This window comes from Salvelinus sp. IW2-2015, linkage group LG26 (genome assembly GCF_002910315.2).
Source record: "Salvelinus sp. IW2-2015 linkage group LG26, ASM291031v2, whole genome shotgun sequence".
Classification (NCBI taxonomy): domain Eukaryota; kingdom Metazoa; phylum Chordata; class Actinopteri; order Salmoniformes; family Salmonidae; genus Salvelinus; species Salvelinus sp. IW2-2015.
Genome location: NC_036866.1, coordinates 21,660,817 through 21,683,065, shown reverse-complemented (window position 1 = coordinate 21,683,065; position 22,249 = coordinate 21,660,817). Strand labels below are relative to the sequence as shown.

At 41.6% G+C, this 22,249-nt stretch overlaps 1 protein-coding gene across 2 annotated transcripts in view; it reads left to right on the top strand.

Moving 5' to 3' along the window:
• Positions 1-22,249, top strand: part of necab2 (N-terminal EF-hand calcium binding protein 2) — a 129,911-nt gene that overhangs the window by 65,896 nt on the left and 41,766 nt on the right. For both annotated transcript variants that reach the window (XM_023972009.2, XM_023972008.2), the window contains exon 6: positions 20,568-20,707. In XM_023972009.2, the coding sequence (XP_023827777.1) occupies positions 20,568-20,707 (140 nt within the window). The remainder of the gene's footprint in view (positions 1-20,567; positions 20,708-22,249) is intronic.

Below are 22,249 nucleotides of genomic sequence, written 5' to 3'. Positions count from 1 at the left end.
TGAGTTTAAATGTATTTGGCTATAAGGTGTATGTAAACTTCCGACTTCAACTGTATCTGAGCTACTGTGTCCAACACACAACCTGTTGTTATGTTGGGCACCTGCTGACCAAAAAAGGATGTTATTATGATATTTTTTTCTAATGACATGTTTGCTAATATAAAGGTTTAAGGAATACAGGCATGCAACACATTACTACAAGACGAAACAGCTCAATCAAGCCTGGTGGTCTTGCAAGTATAAAAGCAAAGCTTGCTTTCACAAAAAGCATGAAAAGGTAGTGTAATGGGATAATGTCTTACAGTGGTGTGTGAAGAATCCAATACTTTACCTTGCATGCGGTACAAATCACATTATTGTGGAAGCACCACCTCTAAGAGTATGAACTAGGCTGTTTGAGAAGGTTTGAATCCTAAGCAACCTGCCTACACATAGTTTGAAGTACAATGCCAACATAGCTACTGTAGTAGGTCAAAGCTGTATGCTGGAAAACCTTGAGCATGGGTGGAAAAGGCATTGTGGCGCTCATGTGAGTTTCCTTTCTTTTTTGGCTTCAAACCAATGCCTATTCTCACTTAAAACATTTTATTCTGTTTTTAATTGTATAGATACTTACGTCACTGCAATGTGCATGTTCTCTCTTATGTATTCTTTATTGTTGTTAGTGTAATCCACTTCACAAAGGAGTAGACAGATGGAAATATCAGTGAAGTGTTTTGAGCCATATCCAAATGTAGCTGCTATACCTGTATGTATCCGTAGCCTCTAGATGTTCTAGAGCTACCTGTGAACATGTCAGTAGCAGTGTGGGGAGCCGACACCATATGGGATTGTAACTGCTGGGCTGAATTGCTGCTGATGACAAGCAGGTCACAATGATTGCTCTCATCCCTTTACAGCCAGACTGCTGTGATGTGATTTCTTTCTGTGTCTGTCTGTATCCTTCCCTCAGAGCTGGTAGGAGGCTGTGGGTCAGTCAGGGGCTGTCATTAAGAAAAGATTGGCAGCTCTCTCCCCAACAGGGATCAGTCATTCCTCACCCTGCAGCTGACATACTGACCCAGCACTGGACTACCAGGATTCACTGTAATTATCTGAATGGCAGGGAATGGGTTTGGCACTGGTGGGACAAGATGATGAGCTAAAGATACAGTAACTCCTTTGGGGAAAAGCTTCCATCCCCATATGACAGTCAGTTAGACTCCATGACAACCAAACAGACAACATACAATATGTACCCAAATAAATACAAAGAACATGTGTGTTGACTATTCCGACACCAACACCTGTACTTTTAAAGCAGTTATACTAATAAGGAAGTCTGAAATGATTCCATAACATGTTTTATTGGCTCTTTAGCAGGTGGAAATAACTAATGGACACTCCCATTGGGAGAGGATAGGAGTAATATTAAACTGAGAATTCATAAAACATATCTCATCTTCTCCTGTCCGTCCTGCACACATACTGTTTAATGAGCTACTGTAATTATCCTCTTATTTATTCAAGCCTTGACCCAGCACACAAAAACACACACACACAAACACACTCTATTTCTGAATCCACTCAGGACAATTTGTTTAATATTGCTAAGTGACCATCCAAGTTCAGCAGCTTTTCCAATATTACATTTATTCCACTGGCCTGTTGTTGTTCTTTTTTAGATTTTCTGTCCTTTCTTTTCTTTCGTGTGCACCACTTTCATCTTCTCCTCTCTATTCTCCTGCCCCCCCCCCCCCCCCCCCGTCTTGAGAGATGGGGATTGTTTATTTTTGTGTGTTTTTTTATGGCAATGTCACAGGCGTGCAGGGTGAGGTTAAGCTATTGTTTAAAATGGCAATGTAGAGAGACTCGTTTAAAGCTACAGAGCTGGTGTAGCAGCCCTTTGAACCAGCTCCTTCTGACATATCTACAGTGCTTTCAGAAAGTATTCATACCATTCGACTTATTCCACATTTTGTTGTTACAGCCTGAATTTTAAATGGATTAAATTGATGTTTTCTCTCTCCTATCTACACACAATACCCCATATTGACAAAGTGACAACATGTTTCTAGAATTATTGCACATTTACTGAAAATGAAATACAGAATATCTAATTTACATAAGAATTCACACCTCTGTGTCAATACATGTTAGAATCACCTTTGGCGCAGTTACAGCTGTGAGTCCTTCTGGGTAAGTCTCTAAGAGCTTTGTACACCCGGATTGTACAATATTTGCGCATTATTCTTTTTTAAATTCTTCAAGCTCTGTCAAATTGGTTGTTGATCATTGCTAGACATCCATTTTCAAGTCCTGCCATAGATTGTCAAGCCAATTTAAGTCCAAATTCGATGTAGTTTATTTGTGTATATTTGTATATTTGGGCTTCTGTTTTAGGTTATTGTCCTGCTGAAAGGTACATTTATCTCCCATTGTCTGCTGGAAAGCAGACTGAACCAGGTTTTCCTCTAGGATTTTGCCTGTGTTTTAGCTCTATATCGTTTATTTTTATCCTAATAAACTCCCTGGTCCTTGCTGATGACAAGTATACCCATAACATGATGCAGCAACCACCATGCTTGAAAATATGAACCGGTACTTTGTTGTGTTGGATTTGCCCCAAACATAACGCTTTGTATTCAGGACATAAAGTTAATGTCTTTGCCACATTTTTTGGTACCTTATTGCCAACATGATTTATGTTTTGGAATATTTTTATTCTGTACAGGCTTCCTTCTTTTCACTCTGTCTTTTAGGTTAGTATTATGGAGTAACTTGTTGATCCGTCCTCAGTTTTCTCCTATCACAGCTATTAAAGTCTGCAACAGTTTTAAAGTCACCATTGGCCTCAGGGTGAAATCGTTGAGTGGTTTCCTTCCGTTAGGAAGGGCGCTTGTATCTTTGTAGTGACTGGGTYTATTGATACACCATCCAACGTGTAATTAATAACTTCACCATGGTCAAAGGGATATTAAGTGTCTACTTTTATTCTTACCCATCTACCAATAGGTGTCCTTCTTTGCAAAGTATTGGAAAACCTCCTTGGTCTTTGTGGTTGAATCCGTGTTTGAAATTCACTGCTCGACTGAGGGACTTTACAGATAATTGTATGTGTGGTGTACAGAGATGAGGTAGTCATTCAAAAATCCTGTTACACACTATTATTGCACACCGACTGAGTCCATGCAACTTATTATGTGACTTGTTAAGGAAATTGTTACTCCTGAACTAATTTAGGCTTGCGATGACAAAGGGATTTGTTGTGTTGGGTTTGAAGACTTATTGACTCAAGACATTCCAGCTTTGAATTCCTAAACACATAATTCCCCTTTGACATTATGGGGCCAGTGACACAAAATCTAAATGTAATTCATTTTAAATTCAGGCTGTAACACAACAACATGTGGCAAAAGTCATACTTTCTGAAGGTACCGCATCTCCTCCAGTCATGTCTCATTGATCTAGGTTCCTATTCATGCAGCTCCAGTGTATCTATAGTCATCTCCCCACCACTTCATATGTATAAATGCATCCCTCTCTCCGACATGGTTGCACAGCAGGGGAGTTATTTCTGAATTGTTTTGTTGTTGATGTTTATCTCTGTGAGTTAGTTGACTGATGTGGTAGGTCGTATTCCTCCACGCCCGTGCCCTGAAGGAGGGAGAGATACCTGTCAGCTACTATCCAGTGTATTCCAGCACATTGCTAATGTAGTTGAGACCAGTGTTGTTGTCACACTTTTTACTCTTGTGTGTATTTCTCAGCATCATTATATCTTACAATACTATTTTCAATATGAGGAGAAAGACCAAGGTCTTGGGTTAAAATGGGGACCCTTTATCCTTAAATCTTATTCCAACATGGAGTTATTAGCCATTAAACACATTCTGTCCACTTGTGACAACCAGCCCCATCACGGGGTTAGATGTCACAGAGTGTTTGGTTGAATGTCGCAGAGTGTGGGGTTGGATGTCACAGAGTATGGGGTAGGGAGTCACAATGTTTGCTAGTAACTTATTCCTTTTTTAACAGGAAACAGAGCAATATAGCAAACAGAGTCTTAGAAATAGCCAAGCCTTTCTTTGATCAAACAAAATTCTGAATTGTATGCCTTTTGAATATCTTTTGACCTTTTTTGGAAATTTGTGTGTGTGTGTTTGCACATGCATGTGTGTGTGTTGTGATTTATTGTATATTGGCAGTGGTAAAGTTGATAGTGACGACCAACCCCACAGTTCATGTGACAGCCATCCCCAACCACTCCCCCCAATGTTAATTAAGATGCTAGTTACCACATGGCTTTACCTAGAAATTCAGAAATTGGTTTGAAATATATCTCTCCCTTTCCTCTTTTCAGCAAACATAATATTCATGGATACTCCCATAATTCAAACATTTACAAAGAAAATACCAATAACTATATTTTTTTACTTTCACCTATGAAAGAAACATAAATTCCCTTTACCTCATTGTTTTGTCATGCTAACATGACCAGGTGGATGAGTCCTTTCAAAGAATTCACACATTTTAAACTTACAAATATTACACAGCACCATTTAGATTGGGAGTAATTATCACTGTGACAACCAACCCGTGCGACACCCAACCCCGTTCTCCCCTATCACTCTTTGAGTGTCAAACAAGAATAGCTGTATTGGGGCAGTAGTTAGAGCATATTGCTATACAACCCCATTGAAGTGTGTATGTTATATATATGATGCTGTATGGATTCTTGCTCAATCCTTTCTTCAGTGTTTTATGCTTTTTAAACGAGGGACAGTGTAGCTTCAGTGTGTTTTCAATGCTGACACAGGTCAAACCCAGCGATAAGTCCACTTAAGCGCTTCTGTTTTTGTTTTCCAACTACTTTTCCTTGGATGAGATCATAAATAGTGGTAAATAAGGTTTCCTGAAAATAAGATTCTCAATAGCACCTTGCTTATTTTATGTTTACTGTTGAAGTCAGAGTGTTTTGGTTTGTGTTGCAGTGACGTGATATTAACCATGGCCCTGTCTGCACTCTAGCAGCACCTGCTCTCCTTTCCTCTCGCATAATCAAACCTGGTGACTAGGGTTACTGTGTAACCACGGTAACAGAGGAGGCACCCATCAAGAAGCCCTGGCTGGCCTTGCTGTTAACCAGAGTTGTTGGAGGGGAAAGCCAAGGGATTGATCCTTACAGTGCCTCTGTTTTGTCCTTATCCTTCAGGCTCTGGACATATTTCATTAGCAGTGTGTAAATGATTTTGTCATGAAAGTCATTTGATGGGTAGGTCATGCAACCAACTGTCACATTAACATCTGTTTATCAGCAAAGGTCCCAGTGTGTGTCTGTCTAAGCCTGGCTCTCTGAGTAATAAAGTTCCACCCAGTAAATTAATAATGTAGTGGAATGTAAAAGAGAGAGCAAATAGATGGAGGAAGGAGTGAGGAAGCTAGACTTCAAGGCAGGGTTAGTGTGTTTCTCAGGGGAGGGCACATCCAGAAGAAGCTCTCTCTCTCATTCGTTCTCTTTCCTCAGGAACGTGCTGCTGCTGTGGTGCACAGGGCTCTCACAGATCTGTCTACGTCTGAATAATCTAATTGGGGAGCTCATTTGAATTTCTATATAGATTACAGGGTTAGTGGTGAGTGTTAGATTTGAATATAAGTCTACAGATGACAGGTTACTGCGCAGCTAGATATGCTGTTGGCTAATTTATTGTATGTACAGAATAGACAGAAGCTTTTGTTGCTCCCTTAACTATTGTGACGGGTGGTACCACCAATAGTATATCCTATTTCTCTACCCCACTCATTACTTTCTTTTCTCCACTCAATGGATGTTTTGGTCTAGAGGGAATGAGAGGTACACCTGAGAGACAAATAATGTATGCATGAGTAATGTCTGTCACTCCCAACGAGAACATGTTCAGGTCATTTCCTCCATCGTTTCATATTATATAGATGGGGTTGAGATTGTCCCGGTACCCTTCCATGGAGGATGGGAGTGGTGGCCAGTGCCATATGAAGTAGACAGAGACATAGCTGAGCAGTAAATCTATGAGGGATTCACTCAAACACGCTGGTATAAACCATAGCAAGATTCATCACCTCCAATACTGCCCATTCTATTGGGGTAGATTGCTGCTGCTTTCTGCTCTCTGACAGAACCAATGATGTATATAAAACCTGGATTGCTGATGCTATGTACTGGCCAGTGAGAGAGGCTTTGAAGCCACTAGTCGGCCATATTGCCCCTGCTCAGAAGGAGCAGTCGTCCATAGGAATGAATGACATTCTACAGTATTTCAATTAAATGTTTAAACGACAGAATGACATGTATTTATTTTTGTTGTTGTAGTGGGGACAGTATCACTAGAACTTTCAAAAAATTACACTTTAAGGAAAATGTTTTTATATATGTTTTCAATTTTTATTTCAATGTTTATCTCACATAATATAATTTAAAATTATGCATTAAGGTGTCTGTAACAGAATAAATGTGGCAAAAACAAATGTAGACATTAATAAATGCATTTCTATAATTTACTAAATATTTTTACAACGGTGGGGGAGTGCCAAGATGGAGGCGTGTTGGCTTTAAAACAGCGCCTCCTGTCAGTCATCTAGTGTATATATAAATCATTGGTCAGAACTCATACCTATTTATGTGGAGAGCAGCATGGAATATATATTGATTGTTGCCAGTGACTACTAGGAGCTATGTTTAGTGCTAATGAACCTGGCATCATATCTAAAGGCGCCTTATGTTTTAGATGTTTTAGACTGCCATCGTACCATCATCACACCTTAAACAGACATGGTCCATCTGTACCCGGATTCAGAACTAAACCAACAAGCAACCATGGAATTTGAATATTCATCAGCATCTGACATGACTTTGAGCTCTTGGCATGGAGAATGGCATGAAACCATATCTAGAATTCCTGGATCATCAGTGAWTAGCACATGTATGATTCTGCAAGGAGAATGTTGAGGGTCTGAATGTGCCATCGAACACCCACTATAATGTATGTATCTCAATGAGCCATTGAGATACATACATTATAGTACATGTTTATCCTTATATCATATCTCCTTGTTAACTTCTTAGATAGGATTGAAGAAAGCCAAATGGAGGACCTTCTACCTTGCCTAATGATGCAGGTAGTCATGCACTCCAGAGTGGCGCAGCGGTCTAAGACACTGCATCTCACTAGAGGCTACACTACAGACCCTGGTTTGATCCCGGGCTGTGTCACAACCGGCCGTGATTGGGAGTCCGGGTTAATATGGGAGGGTTTGGCTGGGGTAGGCCGTCACTGTAAAATAAGAAATTGTTCTTAACTGACTTGCCTAGTTAAATAAATCTAGTCCTGTCTGATCATGGAGAGATAGGATACAGGAAATCAAAGAATTATTTATTTATCAAGTTCATTACTACAGTATGCCACCAAATTTAGCAACAGTAGACCATTCATTAGTCATGTGCCCATTTCAAGCAGAATTTGTTTTAAAGTTGGATACAGAGGTTAGGTTTATAACTAACTTAGCTTTCTTTAGTCCTGCAGACGACCTTATTGATAGTGTGTATCTCGTGTGAATGTAAAAAATAAAACATACACGACAACACATAATCCTACCCGCTACCTTTAATAAAGATTTCTGTTTGAATTCTCTCTCCAGCCTAGCCATAAAGCTACGGCCTGTATTGTATTTGTTTAGGGGCACCCCACAGTTACCCTCTATCTCCATCCCTCTCTCTCCATCAGTTCCTATCACAACCCCCTGTTCAAGAGAGAAAGAACCCATTTCCTTTTGGGAATAGAAACCAAAAAAGATGAAATCCTGTCATCTATAATTCATTGAGGTCAGTGACCTCTGGAGAGTCACTGCATCGCCCCCTCTATCTGGGATGTTGATTTGCTTTGTTTTCATGGTACTCCTCACCCCCTGTTGTGGTTGGGTTGTTGTGCTGCTAACACACAGCTAGGACACTCTAGTCTACAAACTCTATCACCCAATAGTGAAATGCAGTAATGTAATCTACTTGAATCTAATTTCCATACCTATGCATTTAAGATTAGTACTTTTTCAGTGTTCTGATTTTAACATAACCTGTGAATTGAAATGCTACAGTATATCAGCAATGGCCATCAGGTACTGAATCAGCCAGCCAATCCATCTGCAGTGCTTTTCACATTGACTGACTAACGATTAGATTTCACCACTCACTATCTATAACTTCAATATGGTCCAATTACAGCCCAGGATAATGATGACTGGATTGTTACTGCTTGATGAATAGTACTAGTGAATTGAATAATAAGATTAGAATAATCTTTGCTCTTCTCAACTATTTTATTCACCAGAGAGAGAAGGGAGAGAATAGGGCATGGCTTGACTGTCACTTAGTGTGTTTATAATTATATTTCATCAGTTTGAAATAGGTCAGGGTGTCAAGGATTCTCTCTCTGTCTCTTTATCACTTGTTGTACTCACCTTTATTTGGAGTTTGAGTGTCCCTATCCAAGAAGAGGGTGCTGTAGTAACCTCTGTTGAAGTATCATTCGGGGCTCCTGAGTGGCGCAGCGGTCTAAGGCACTGCATCTCAGTGCTAGAGGCGTCACTACAGACCCTGGTTCAACTGGCCGTGATTGGGAGTCCCATAGAGCGGCGCACAATTGGCCCTGAGTAGTAGGTAGGCTGTCATTGTAAATAAGAATTTGTTCTTAACTGACTTGCCTAGTTAAATAAAGGTTTAAAATAAAATCAACATGTCTGCCTCAGAATAGAAAAGTGGAAAATGGAGTTGGGACAATGAGAGACTGAGGTAGGTGATATGTCAGAAGGATGAGAGGTGTATATGGAGAATGGGGGGAATAGGTGTAAGGGGTGTAGGGAAGTTGTGTAAGACAGGTGTAGGGAGGATGGGACAGTGTGGGTGAGGGGTATAGGGAGGCTGGGAGTGTGGGAGTGTGGGAGTGAGGGTCATAGGGGAGTTGGTAGATAGGTGTAGTGAGGATGTGCAATGTACTGTAGGCAGGATGGGAAAGTGGAGTAGAGAGATGTTGGTAGCATGGGTGAGTGTGGGAGAGAGATATCTTTAGGGCAGCAGCAGGATTTGGGGTGTGGAGGGTGTGGAGGGTGAGGATGTATGTGGTGGAGCAGCAGCAGGGTGTGGAGGGTGAGGTTGTATGTGGTAGAGCAGCAGCAGGGTGTGGAGGGTGAGGATGTATGTGGTAGAGCAGCAGCAGGGTGTGGGGTGTGGAGGGTGAGGATGTATGTGGTGAGAGCAGCAGCAGGGTGTGGAGGGTGAGGATGTATGTGGTGGAGGCAGGGTGGTGGGAGGGTGAGGGTATGTATGTGGTGGAGCAGCAGCAGGGTGTGGAGGGTGAGGATGTATGTGTGTGTAGAGCAGCAGCAGGGTGTGTGAGGTGAGGATGTATGTGGTGGAGCAGCAACAGGGTGTGGAGGGTGAGGATTGTATGTGGTGGAGCAAGCAGCAGGGTGTGGAGGGTGAGGATGTATGTGGGTGGAGCCAGCAGCAGGGTGTGGAGGGTGAGGATGTATGTGGTTGGAGCAGCAAGAGGGTGTGGAGGGTGAAGGATGTTGTGGTGAGCAGCAGCAGGGTCTGGGTGTGGAGGGTGAGGATGTATGTGGTGAGGAGCAGCAGAGGGGTGAGGATGTTGTTGGTGAGCAGCAGCAGGGTCTGGGGTGTGGAGGTAAGATGTATGTGGTGGAGCAGCAGGAGGGTGAGGATGTATGTGGTAGAGCAGCAGCAGGGTCTGGGGTGTGGAGGGTGAGGATGTATGTCGTAGAGCAGCAGCAGGGTCTGGGTGTGAGGTGAGATGTATGTGGTGGAGCAGCAGCAGGGTCTGGGGTGTGGAGGGTGAGGATGTTATGTGGTGGCAGCAGCAGGAGGGATGGATGTATGTGGTAGAGCAAGCAGCAGGGTCTGGGGTGTGGAGGGTGAGAGATAGTATGTCGTAGAGCAGCAGCAGGGTCTGGGGTGTGGGAGGTGAGATGTTTGTGGTGGAGCAGCAGCAGGGTCTTGGGTGTGGAGGGTGAGGATGTATGTGGTGGAGCAGCAGGAGGGTGAGGATGTATGTGGTAGAGCAGCAGCAGGGTCTGGGGTGTGGAGGGTGAGGATGTATGTGGTAGAGCAGCAGCAGGGTCTGGGGTGTGGAGGGTGAGGATGTATGTGGTGGACAGTAGCACTATGTGGGTCGGCCCATCCCTAGCTAATAGAGGAGGGAAAGTTCTGCCACAGCTCTTTCGTTAAGCCTGGGAGCCTCCTGCTCTACAGTAAATCTCTCTGGGGCTTTTCTATATGGCTGCAGGCTGCAGTCAGCAAGACAGACTCCTTCACTCTCTCCACCCGTCTTCAGTGATGCTGCAGGAGCATTTTTGGCGTCCTGCAGACTGGTTAGCTGTCTGAAACGTGGGCAGTTATTCCCCTGAAGTGATCCCTGTCTGAAATATACACAGCATGTGGATTGGAAGAGACTGGCAGAGGAGTTTGCCTGTGCACTTGTAGAACTTTTATGGACTTTCTTCCTTTACTTACCACACTGCAGTGGAGAGCTCCTTTCATGCAATCATAAAATATCGTCTCGTTATTCCCTTTTGAAGAGGCAGTTGGTCAGTTCAGTGATTTTACTGAATGCAGTCCTGCTGCATCATTACATTCCATTATTTCATTGGCTTGACAAAAGAACTACAGCAATGACAATAAGTTAGCCAATCTACAGTGTGCCTCATCAGTAACCCTTCTTCTGTGGCAGGGGGTACAGTAGGCACACGTGAAYCCCAAGCTGAATCCAGAGATACAGCTGCGCTGCATCATGTCTTAATCAAAGGCGATAGAAAAAAGCCCCCATAGAGAATGATTTGTTTTCCAGCCTTCACCACTGTTCTAACAAAAGCCTTATCATTACACAATCCCAGGCCTTTTTAATGGTGATTCCTCCAAATAACCCTGCCTGATTAAAATTGCCTGGAAAAGGGCGGTGAGCAGCGATTATAATTAGGCGCTGGACAGGACTCATTTGGTGGTATTTGGGGCCATTGTTTGTCGTTACCTCCTGCTGCCTTGATGGTGGGTTATAAGGTCTTCACTGGGAGAGAGGTACACCCAGCTGGAGACCACTCTGCACCTGCTAAACTATCAGTCCCAACCTCACACAGAGACCTGCAGAACTATCTCTCTTTCACTGTTTTTTTACAATTATTTTTAATGCTACTGCTTTCACTGTTTTTGCTGTGGCTCGATTGACAGGTAGCTATTTATGTATTTGACTCATGCTTGGGCAGTGCTTTAGTTTATTGATTGTGTATTCATCAGAATCCAGTATGGATGTGGAGATAATGTCAAGAGAGCCTGTAGTGTTCTTAATGTTTTTATAGGCCTGGCTTGTACATTATTGGAATCCCCCTCTGGTGAATTGGCAGTCTTCCTACAGTACTTCGATCCACACCTGTACAGTATGTCATTTTCCCATATTGACAGTCAAAGGTTTAGCCTTTTCTTATTGAATACTTTGTTTGGAAATTACACTATATGACTCTCTCCTAGAGGTAAAATCTTTGAATACCAATATCTACATTGCTTCAAACTTTTCTATAATTTCTGTCATTTTAATGGCTAAAGATTGTCCCTTAAAGGGACAATCAGCAGTTGCTACATCCATTTTTGGATATATACCCATTGATTCTTGAAGAATATACCTTCAAAATATCTAAAGAGCTTAGTGTAACTGTTGTATCCCATCAGAACCCAAAATAATATATGCCTCTTTTACTCCAATGTTTGTAAACATTGTAAATGTAAACAAACACTGTATAGCTTAAAAACATGCTTGAAACTATCATTTTTATATCATGGATGTTCAGTCCTTGCATCCAACCTCTGTCTAATAATTTGAGAGTGGTTACATTTCGCCAGTCCCATCCCTCAGCTTTTTACCAAAACAGAAGCAGGGTGTCCACTTTGTAATTTTTTCAACTACGGATTGGCCCTTTAAGTCCTCTCATCCACAAACCTTTGAATATGAAGGTGGACCATAGAAGGTTTCATCTTCACGGAAGGCGTGACAAATTATATTGTGAGAAGTCTCCTTTCTGCAGTGGTGTAGTGCTATTTTTTTTAGATGCGAAAGTAAAAAAGAAAAAAGTACAAAGTTTGTTGTAGATGTAAATACAGCTGTAGCCTATTGAATATTATTATAGAATATGAATTAAATTAATCCTCCAATTGCAACATCTGCTTATGCCCACATGTATTGTCTCAATACGTTTTTATATTTTTAATACCCCCTATTTTTAATAGCCTAACACCAAGTTAGGCTACCTAATTTCAAAATAATAATTATTCAAGTTTTACCAGTGAAAGTCTGCATCTCCATGCCAATCATTTCATTTCAATCAGTTTCACGGGAATATGCATTTAGATTTTCTTGAATTACTGTACTGGTGTTAACAAGCTATTATCCTTTGTTGTATTTTATTTCAATCGAAGCATATATCCTGCCTAGTGGTGCACGCTGTTGAGTTTTGGTGCATGAGAAAATAAAAAATAAATGTGACTATTCAGCTTCAGCTAACCATCATAAAATCTCACTAGAAATGAGGTGTTATTGGTTTAACAATAATGTTATAGGCCTACTATGCTATGCTATTATATTCAGTTCTGTTTGTGAAATACTAATTACCCACTTGTCACGGAAGTCAATTCAATGTCTATTCCACATTGGTTCAATGCAATTTCATTGAAAATGACGTGGAAACAACATTGACTCAAACAGTGTGTGTCCAGTGGGTTATCTTTATGCGATCTTGCGGAACACTGATTCAGCTTCACAAATGATTTTCCAGAAATATTTTTACCAGCTCCTTGTATTCTCAAATTGAAATCCCTTGCACACTGGCAGCACTACTCCCTTGCCTTTCTGGTAGAACTGCTGCAGAGTTCTGTAGAGTAGAAGGGGATGATAAAAGCCCCCCTATGGTTTCTCTCCGTGTTCTGAGGTCACTGAGTCTCAAGTTAACAACAAGCTTGGTTGGGTAGGTTACTTTCTAAATGTAATCCGTTACGGTTACTAGTTACATGTCCAAAATTGTAATCAGTAACGTAACTTTTGGATTACCCAAACTCAGTAACATCATCTGATTACATGTTGTTACTTTTAGATTACTTTCCCCTTAAGAGGCATTAGAAGAAGACAAAAATGTATGTTACCAATTGAACAACATCTATTGCAGAATTGTCACGGGAATTATGTTCTCAGTGTTCATAACCCAATTCAATTAAACTACTCAMTCTGCAACCCAGAATCTGTAAGATACTGGTTGAATGAAACAGATGGAGGCCCAGCTACGATAGTCAGAAAATGTATTTACGAGAGCGCTAGTCCGTTGTACAAAACCATTAATTCTATACTGGCTCCTTAGTTACATTCACACACTAACATTAGGTATCCTACGCACATACATACACACAAACAGTAGGTATCCTACGCACATACTGTCCTACTACCCAGCCGACAAAGATTAGGGAGGCGGCCGTGAGAATCACTCCCCGTCCTCCCTCAAGATAGGGAGACCGTGGGAAGTACTTCCCGTCCACTCCCCAATCTCTCAGAGGCCCCTAGCCAGGTCGGCACCGAATTTTGCTCAGTCTGTGTTTAAGATACTATAAAAACATATTGTACCGATATATTGTTTTACCCTAATTCTGCAACATGTTTCATAATCTTCTGCAAGCCTAACAGTTTCTCTCCTCCCCGGGTGGAGACAGAATGTCCTGTAAGGAACACAGTGGTCCAGCTTGTCTGTCGATAGCTCCTCTTATCATTTGTTTCCCACTTGCACCCTGCTTACATACTAAAAAGGAACAAAAGGTCCTTGTTCTAATTCTGACTAAAACTACACACATCATCAGATTATAGATTTATGATTCTAATAAATTTCATACAGTTCTAATAAATTTTATGCAATTATATGGTTTCAGGGTGGAATATTCTATTCATTATTTTAAGCATATAAATTCCGGTAAAACAAGGATAAATCAATGTTAAAATGTACATAGCTGGCCATATATGGATGTTACATTTTACTTTATGGGTTGGTTATGTAGGGTCTTCTAACCCATCTCTTTCTACTACATATAATACGATTCCCTGATATTTTACATTGAAAACCGAAGTCTATCAGAATTCCAGTCATTCCAATAAATGTTATACCCCTTGATCTTCAAGAATAGGACTTGGAAATATGGAAGTATAGATTAACCAAATTATTTTACCTGTGCTAAGGACTTATTAGCCAGCCCTACTCTGTTGTTTATGATTTTGTTGTCATGGAGGACTCATTGATTCGAGTTGAAAAATATATGCTGTGCTCATGAAATGGCATGCTTTGAGCACTACAGAGAAGTGCTATTTACATGTGAAAATGAATGCCATATGCTGCATTTTCTATAGGCCTATTGTTTACCTATAGGCCTATTGTTTATTAGACACTCTAATGTACTTGTCCTCTTGCTCAGTTGTGCACCGGGACCTCCTACTCCTCTTTCTATACTGTTAGAGCCAGTTTGCGCTGTTCTGTGAAGGGAGTAGTACACAGCGTTGTACGAGATCTTCAGTTTCTTGGCAATTCCTCGCATGGAATAGCCTTAATTTCTCAGAACAAGAATAGGCTGATGAGTTTCATTAGAAAGTCTTTTGAATGGTAGTGTATGTAAATGTTATATATATATATATATATGTAATTTATAAGTCAAAAAATTGATGTAGCAACTACCGATTGCCCCTTTAAATCTGTCAAAAGTGTACAAGTTTGAGCATGTGTCCAATAGGCCTATGGACTTTWWAWAAAATCAGCATTAATTAGATTGAGCAATAAAAGCCCCACTTTTCTTCCATAGGCTTGGATCCTCACTATGCAGCTGTTACAAGAACAAATTTTTCACTGGCTGTCCACTGGATTCAAAAACAATGATTGATAGGCAGCTTAAACTTCTTGAATTCAACCATTATTAGGTTCAAATACACATTTAGATTTGTGAGCAACAATCCACAACAACCACAATACGTAAGACGCAAATAGCTAAATGAGAGAGCAGCAGTGTGATTCACATCAATGCGCTATGTAGATATCAATAATAAGTGATATCCGTATCGCCGTAGACTACACCACTACTGTCATCCTTACTTCCAAGCCTTTATTCAAGTTGGATAATCTTTTGATGCCGACAGAGATCGCACCATTGGAAGACATAGCTTACAACTTTAGCCTACAAAAGCCTATTCCTGCGCTTTTACCGCGATCCATCAAACACATCTGGTGTGTCWTCATAGTGGTCTCTGACTTGTGGTCAAACTCGCTCAGGTGGAACAAACTTTTTTCAATGCTGATTTGAATYTCAGTGAGAATTCTTTTTCACAAACATCCTTTCTGATTTTAAAAGTAATCCTCAAAGTAATCCTCTAGTATGTGTAATCTGATTACAATATTTTTGCTGGTAATGTAACAGATTACAGTTCATGTTTTTTTTGTAATCCCTTACATGTAACTGATTACATGTAATTCGTTACTCCCCAACTCCCCAAAACAGGGTCAGCCTGACCTCCTGCAGAAACTCACACAGCCATGGAATGACAGACATCTGCAGCAYGTGGATGAAGAAAACAGATACTTCATTTCACATTGTGGATTCACACACACACACACACACACACACACACACACACACACACACACACACACACACACAATGGAAGAGACACAGTTTAATCATTGGCTTCTTTGAGAGGAGGCTCCTCATCTCCTCCGTTCATTTTCTCCAGCAGTAGATCTAATCCCAGTCTTGTAAAGTCTCTGCGACATAGATCCAGCAGCTGCTGAATGGTTGTATCAGTGCCTGAATAACTGGATTATGTCCTGACTCCTGCTTTTAAGCCTGGCTAATGCGGTTGAGATTGAACCTTTTCTTTCATTTTCTCGGAAGCTTTGTCTAACTGGGTCTGCAGCAGGACCAGATCAGCTCTACTGATGCAGGCAGCACAGCACCTTTACCTGTCTGTCACTGTTCAGACTCCATCATGCAGGGAATGGGTTTAAACACAGAGAAAATGACAAACCTTTCTTCAGTCACTCGAGAATGTGATAGTGTGAAAGTGTAACACTCTGTACCTGTGAACTTTCCCTTGTAATACAGTAGATGAAATACATTGTGACAAGTCCAACTTTGTCCTTGCCTAACTTCCTATATATCCGTCAATTTCAGGTTATGATAATGATGTTTTGCAATGATTAAGTACACAACAGATATCACATTGTCATGAAATATTCTTTAATATTGATATTGATTTTGCTTAAACATTTTCAGTCTTATGCAAAGCCTATTCTACAGCAAAGCCTTCCTCGGTCTTGCTCTCTCTCCACAGTCCAGCTGGTATGTAAACCTACCGACAAAGGTGTGATCTCTGTTGGGAGATAAATGTGCAAAGATAACTTGTGTTTTTAACTATTTTGAGGTGGAAACATTCCTAGTTACAGACTTCAAAGTCGCTGTTAGCTGACTTGAACCAATTAATAGTATCCTAACAACAGTAGTCAATATGTTTCTCAGCAACACCATTTAGATATGCAAAAAATATATTTAAGCTAGGCCTTCCAATAAAGTATTTGACGATGCCAAGGCTACGGCTCACACATTATCATTAAGGAATCGTCAGGCACCGGCATCTTAGAAGTCATAGAAATATGGGCTTCCAGGAGGTTATGTCTAGAAATGGATAAAAGTAACAAATATCACTCAACTCAATCCAGCTCTCTCTCTGTCTCATACCACATTCAACCCTCAGTATGTCTCACACAGTGACTCTTAGACCTTTCCTGTCTATGTCTGTATCTGTCCCTGGAGGGAGACCCTGTTAATAAAGAGACCATAGTCCTCACCAGGCTCTTCAGCTCACACACACAGAGCAGCAATTAGACCTCTATCACTGCTCATCATCATTAATCAGCCCACAGCAGCCAGGCTTAATGTTATCTATTAATTATCTCTCTCTCCCTGTGTGAAGACCAACAGTGATAGGATCGGTGGCTGGCTGGGCTTTGTCTCAGGTGCTACCTGCTACTCACTGCACACTAATATGTAATATTTAACAATCCCATTAGTTAAAACAAAACGCCTTGACTGGTTTACCCACCTCTTTCACTCATTTTACAGGTACACCCAATACAAGATATACCTTATGGATGGCTCTGAACTGTATTAGATATTTTGTGAAATGAGCCCTACAGTATTCACATGCATTTAGAGGCTATTTCTCCAAGCCTGTCATTTGAATAATCAGTTCTCCAGATGCATGTAATTTTCCTCAACCCTCGCATAGAGCTAGGAACCTTGTAACTTGTTAACGGTGCACGTTTTTGAACCCACATCCTTTAACAGTCTGCACTCTGCACACACACCCTTCCCTGAGTGTGCTAGATGACCTCTGTGTAATAGAATATGGGCCTGTGAGCCAACACTGTAGTATTCCCCCATTAACCTACTAATGGACCTCTCTGTCTGTCTTCTCTAGAGGACCGTTCAGCAGGCTGACCATTAGTGCAGTACACAAGGGCAACCACACACATATAGAATTGCAAGATAAGCACCCTTCTTTCATGTATCATATTTTGCTCTACTTGTGTCTCATTTTGCTTAGATCAGTCAAATAGTCTCTGTTTGTGCATGCAATATAGTATACCAGAGTATACCAAACATTAGCAACCCCTTCCTAATATTGAGTTGCACCCACCCACCCTTTGCCCTCAGAACAGCTTCAATTAACATACACTATGCACTATACACACATGTACACCTGGATTTTGTGTTGATATGTAGTAGTGGAGTAGGGGCCTGAGGGCACACACTTAGTGTTGGGAAATCTGTTGTGAATGCATTGTAATGTTTTTAAAATTGTATAACTGCCTTAATTTTTCTGGACCCCAGGAAGAGTAGCTGCTACAAATACAAATTTGTTGGGGCATCAACTACAAGGTGTCGAAAGCATTCAGGGATGCTGGCCCATGTTGACTCCAATGCTTCCCACAGTTGTGTCAAGATGGCTGGATGTCCTTTGGGTGGTGGACCATTCTTGATACACGTAGGAAACTGTTGAGCGTGACCCAGCAGCGTTGCAGTTCTTGACACACTCAAACCAGTGCACCTGGCACCTACTACCATACCCCGTTCAAAGGCATTTAAATATTTTGTCTTGCCTATTCACCTTCTGAATGGCACACATGCACAATTTATGTCTCAATTGTCTCAAGGCTTAAAAATTATTATTTAACCTGTCTCCTCCCCTTCATCTACATTGATTTGAAGTGCATTTAACAGGTGACATCAATAAGGGATCATAGCTTTCACCTGGATTCACCTGGTCAGTCTATGTCATGGAAAGAGCAGGTGTTCCTAACGTTTTGTACACTCAATGTATTTCCAATCCATTGCATATATTTCTGATATTGTCACTATATTCCAACCTGCACTTGTAAACAACATTGTATCACTGTTTTGATTGTTTTTAATGAAAATACCGGCATGCTTGATTGCTATCTGGTTTACAGTGTGAAGGCTCTCAGTATTACTTTAGTGTAGTGTAGTTCTTTTGACCCTGTGTGCAAATGGAATCCTTCATCTCCATCCTCTCTCTGTGTGCTGCCAAGAGGGCTGACCAGAGACGGGGCAAGGTTAGAGGCTGGGCAGAAACGGGGACAACAGAGGCAGTGGCAGGGGCAAGCAGATGCAGAGAACGGTAGAGGAATGACCACACTCTTAAACCTCCTCCTTCCTGATGTATCCCTATAACCTGAACTCTACAACCTCAAAAACACATCTAATGCTGATGAAACATGACCACGGTGCCAACCACAGATCAAATCAAATCAAATTGTATTTGTCACATGCGCCGAATGCAACAGGTATACTTACAGTGAAATGCTTACTTACAGGCTCTAACCAATAGTGCAAAAAAGGTATTAGGTGAACAATAGGTAAGTAAAGAAAGAGAACAACAGTAAAAAGACAGGCTATAAAAGTAGCGGGGCTATAAAAGTAGCGAGGCTACATTCAGACACCGGTTAGTCAGGCTGATTGAGGTAGTATGTACATGTAGATATGGTTAAAGTGACTATGCATATATGATGAACAGAGAGTAGCAGTAGCTTAAAAGAGGGGGTTGGTAGGTAGTTTAGCATCTGCTTCATCTGACCACTTTTTTACAGACCGAGTCACTGGTGCTTCCTGCTTTAATTTTTGCTTGTAAACAGGAATCAGGATGATAGAGTTGTGGTCGGATTTACCAAATGGAGGGCGAGAGAGAGCTTTGTACGCGTCTCTGTGTGTGGAGTAAAGGTGGTCTAGAATTTTTTTCCCTCTGGTTGCACATTTAACATGTTGATGGAAATTTGGTAGAACTGATTTAAGTTTCCCTGCATTAAAATCTCCGACCACTAGGAGCGCCGCCTCTGGGTGAGTGGTTTCCTGTTTGCTTATTTCCTTATACAGCTGACTGAGTGCGGTCTTAGTGCCAGCATCTGTCTGTGGTGGTAAATAAACAGCTACGAAAAGTATAGCTGAAAACTCTCTAGGTAGATAGTGTGGTCTACAGCTTATCATGAGATACTCTACCTCAGGCGAGCAAAACCTCGAGACTTCCTTAGGCCCATTCCATTCTGTCTGCATCTTTACTATACCAGCTCCGCAATGTCCATAATGTGCAATTTGAGTACACATTTATAACTGTTCTATCAGACAGCTTCAGTAGCTTCTCTAATGTCACATTTAAATACATATTTCATAGTTGATGATCAGACTTGGATTAATATTAATTATTTGGTATTCAGTAACCAGAAACACCAATACAAAGATTCAGCACATTGCCTCACTTTTTCTTTTCATACCAGTATGAAAACTGTTTCTGAACCTACAGCCGACATTTTAGATAATGGAATTCGATTTTCACTTTCTGTTTTTTTGTCCTGTTTTTCTGTCATAAGAAATGATCAGTCTGATGTAACAAAGTGTTCCTATTATCTCAATAACCTTAGTGTGTGTCTGCTTACAAGAGCTGACAATTAAATTTATCGCAAATAATATAAAGCTTGTTTGACAGCACGGACCATTTCCCCACAATGACAAAGCAGGAAGAATATTGATTATTTCAACCAGTTAAATGAACCTGACAATAGATGAGTATGGCCAAGGCTGCATCCTAGCGTACTACTGTCTTTGAAACAGAAACTGTCCTTAGATCTGTCTGGCTGTGCACTTCTGAGCCAGGTTATAAACTCCTTAAATGTTATCACCCTATTTTTAGTATTTTTCTCTTAAGCTTAGAGAAAGTGTCTGTCTTCAACTTTGACAAACCCTTAAACACTCAGAAACTTTGAAATGTGCATTTGGCAAAAAGCACTCTGCAGGAGGGAAGCTTTCATAGGCACTGAAAGACATAGAGAGGGACTTACCTGATATGTGTTCAGGAGATGTGCAGAAAGGTGCCACAGCTTCTCTCATTCTCTATCTCTTCTCTCCCCAGGTGTACGAGCGAGGGACCAACGTGGAGCAATTTGTTACTCGCTTCCTGTTGAAGGAATCAGCTAATCAGATCCAGTCTCTGCTAAACTCGGTGGAAAGTGCTGTGGATGCTATTGACGAGCAGCATTGTAGCCAATCAGGGTGAGTCCTCGAGGGAGGAGGGAAAGGGAAAGGGGGATACCTAGTCAGTTGTACAACTGAATGCCTTCAACTGAAATGTGTCTTCCGCATTTAACCCAACCCCTCTGAATCAGAGAGGTGCGGGGGGCTGCCTTAATCGACATCCACGTCTTCGGTGCCCGGGGAACAGTGGGTTAACTGCCTTGCTCAGGGGCAGAACGACAGATTTTTTACCTTGTCAGGACGCCACTGCTGTGTCATGTCATTATGTGTGAAATTGAGACTGGCAGTTCCCCAAATCAAAAGTCACTCAGGTTCCTAGCTACACTACATGACCAAAAGTATGTGGACATCTGCTAGTCGAACATCTCATTCAAAAATCATGGGCATTAATATGGAGTTGGTCACCCGTTTGCTGCTATAACAGCCTCCACTCTTCTGGGAAGGCTTTCCACTAGATGTTGGAATTTTGCTGCGGGGACTTGCTTCCATTCAGCCACAAGAGCATTTGTGAGGTCAGGCACTGATGTTGGGCGATTAGGCTTGGCTCGCAGTCGGTGTTCCAATTAATCCCAAAGGTGTTCGATGGGGTTGAGGTCAGCGCTCTGTGCAGGACAGTCAAGTTCTTCCACACCGATCTTGAAAAAACATTTCTGTATGGTCCTTGCTTTGTGCACAGATGCATTGTCATGCTGAAACAGGAACGGGCCTTCTCCAAACCGTTGCCACAAAGTTAAAACCACAGAATCGTCAAGAATGTCATTGTATGCTGTAGCATTACGATTTCCCTTCACTGGAACTAAGGAGCTTAGCCCAAACCATGAAAAACAGCCCCAGACCATTATTCCTCCTCCACCAAACTTGACAGTTGGCACTATGCATTTGGACAGGTAGTGTTCTTCTGGCATCCGCCAAACCCAGATTAGTCCGTCAGACTGCCAGATGGTGAAGCATGATTCATCACTACAGAGAACGCGTTTTCACTGCTCCAGAGTCCAATGGCGGTGAGATTTACACCACTCCAGCCGATGCTTGGCATTGCGCATGGWGATTTTAGGCTTGCTTGCGGCTGCTCGGCCATGGAAACCCATTTCATGAAGCTCCCGATGAACAGTTATTGTGCTGACGTTGCTTCAAGAGGCAGTTTGGAACTCGGTAGTGAGTGTTGCAACCGAGGACAGATTATTTTTATGCGCTACACGCTTCAGCACTCGGCGGTCCCGTGCTGTGAGCTTGTGTGGCCTACCACTTCACAGCTGAGCCGTTGTTGATCCTAAAAGTTTACACTTCACAATAACAGCACTTACAGTTGAACGGGCCAGCGCTAGCAGGGCAGAAATTTGACTAACTGACTTGTTAAAGGTGGCATCCTATGACGGTGCCACGTTGAATGTCACTGAGCTCTTCAGTAAGGCCATTCTACTGACAATGTTTGTTTATGGAGATTACATGACAAGGTGCTCAATTTTAWACACCTGTGAGAAACGAGTGTGGCTGAAATAGCCGAATCCACTCATTTCAAAGGGTGTCCACATACTTTTGTTAATATAGTGTATGTGCCTT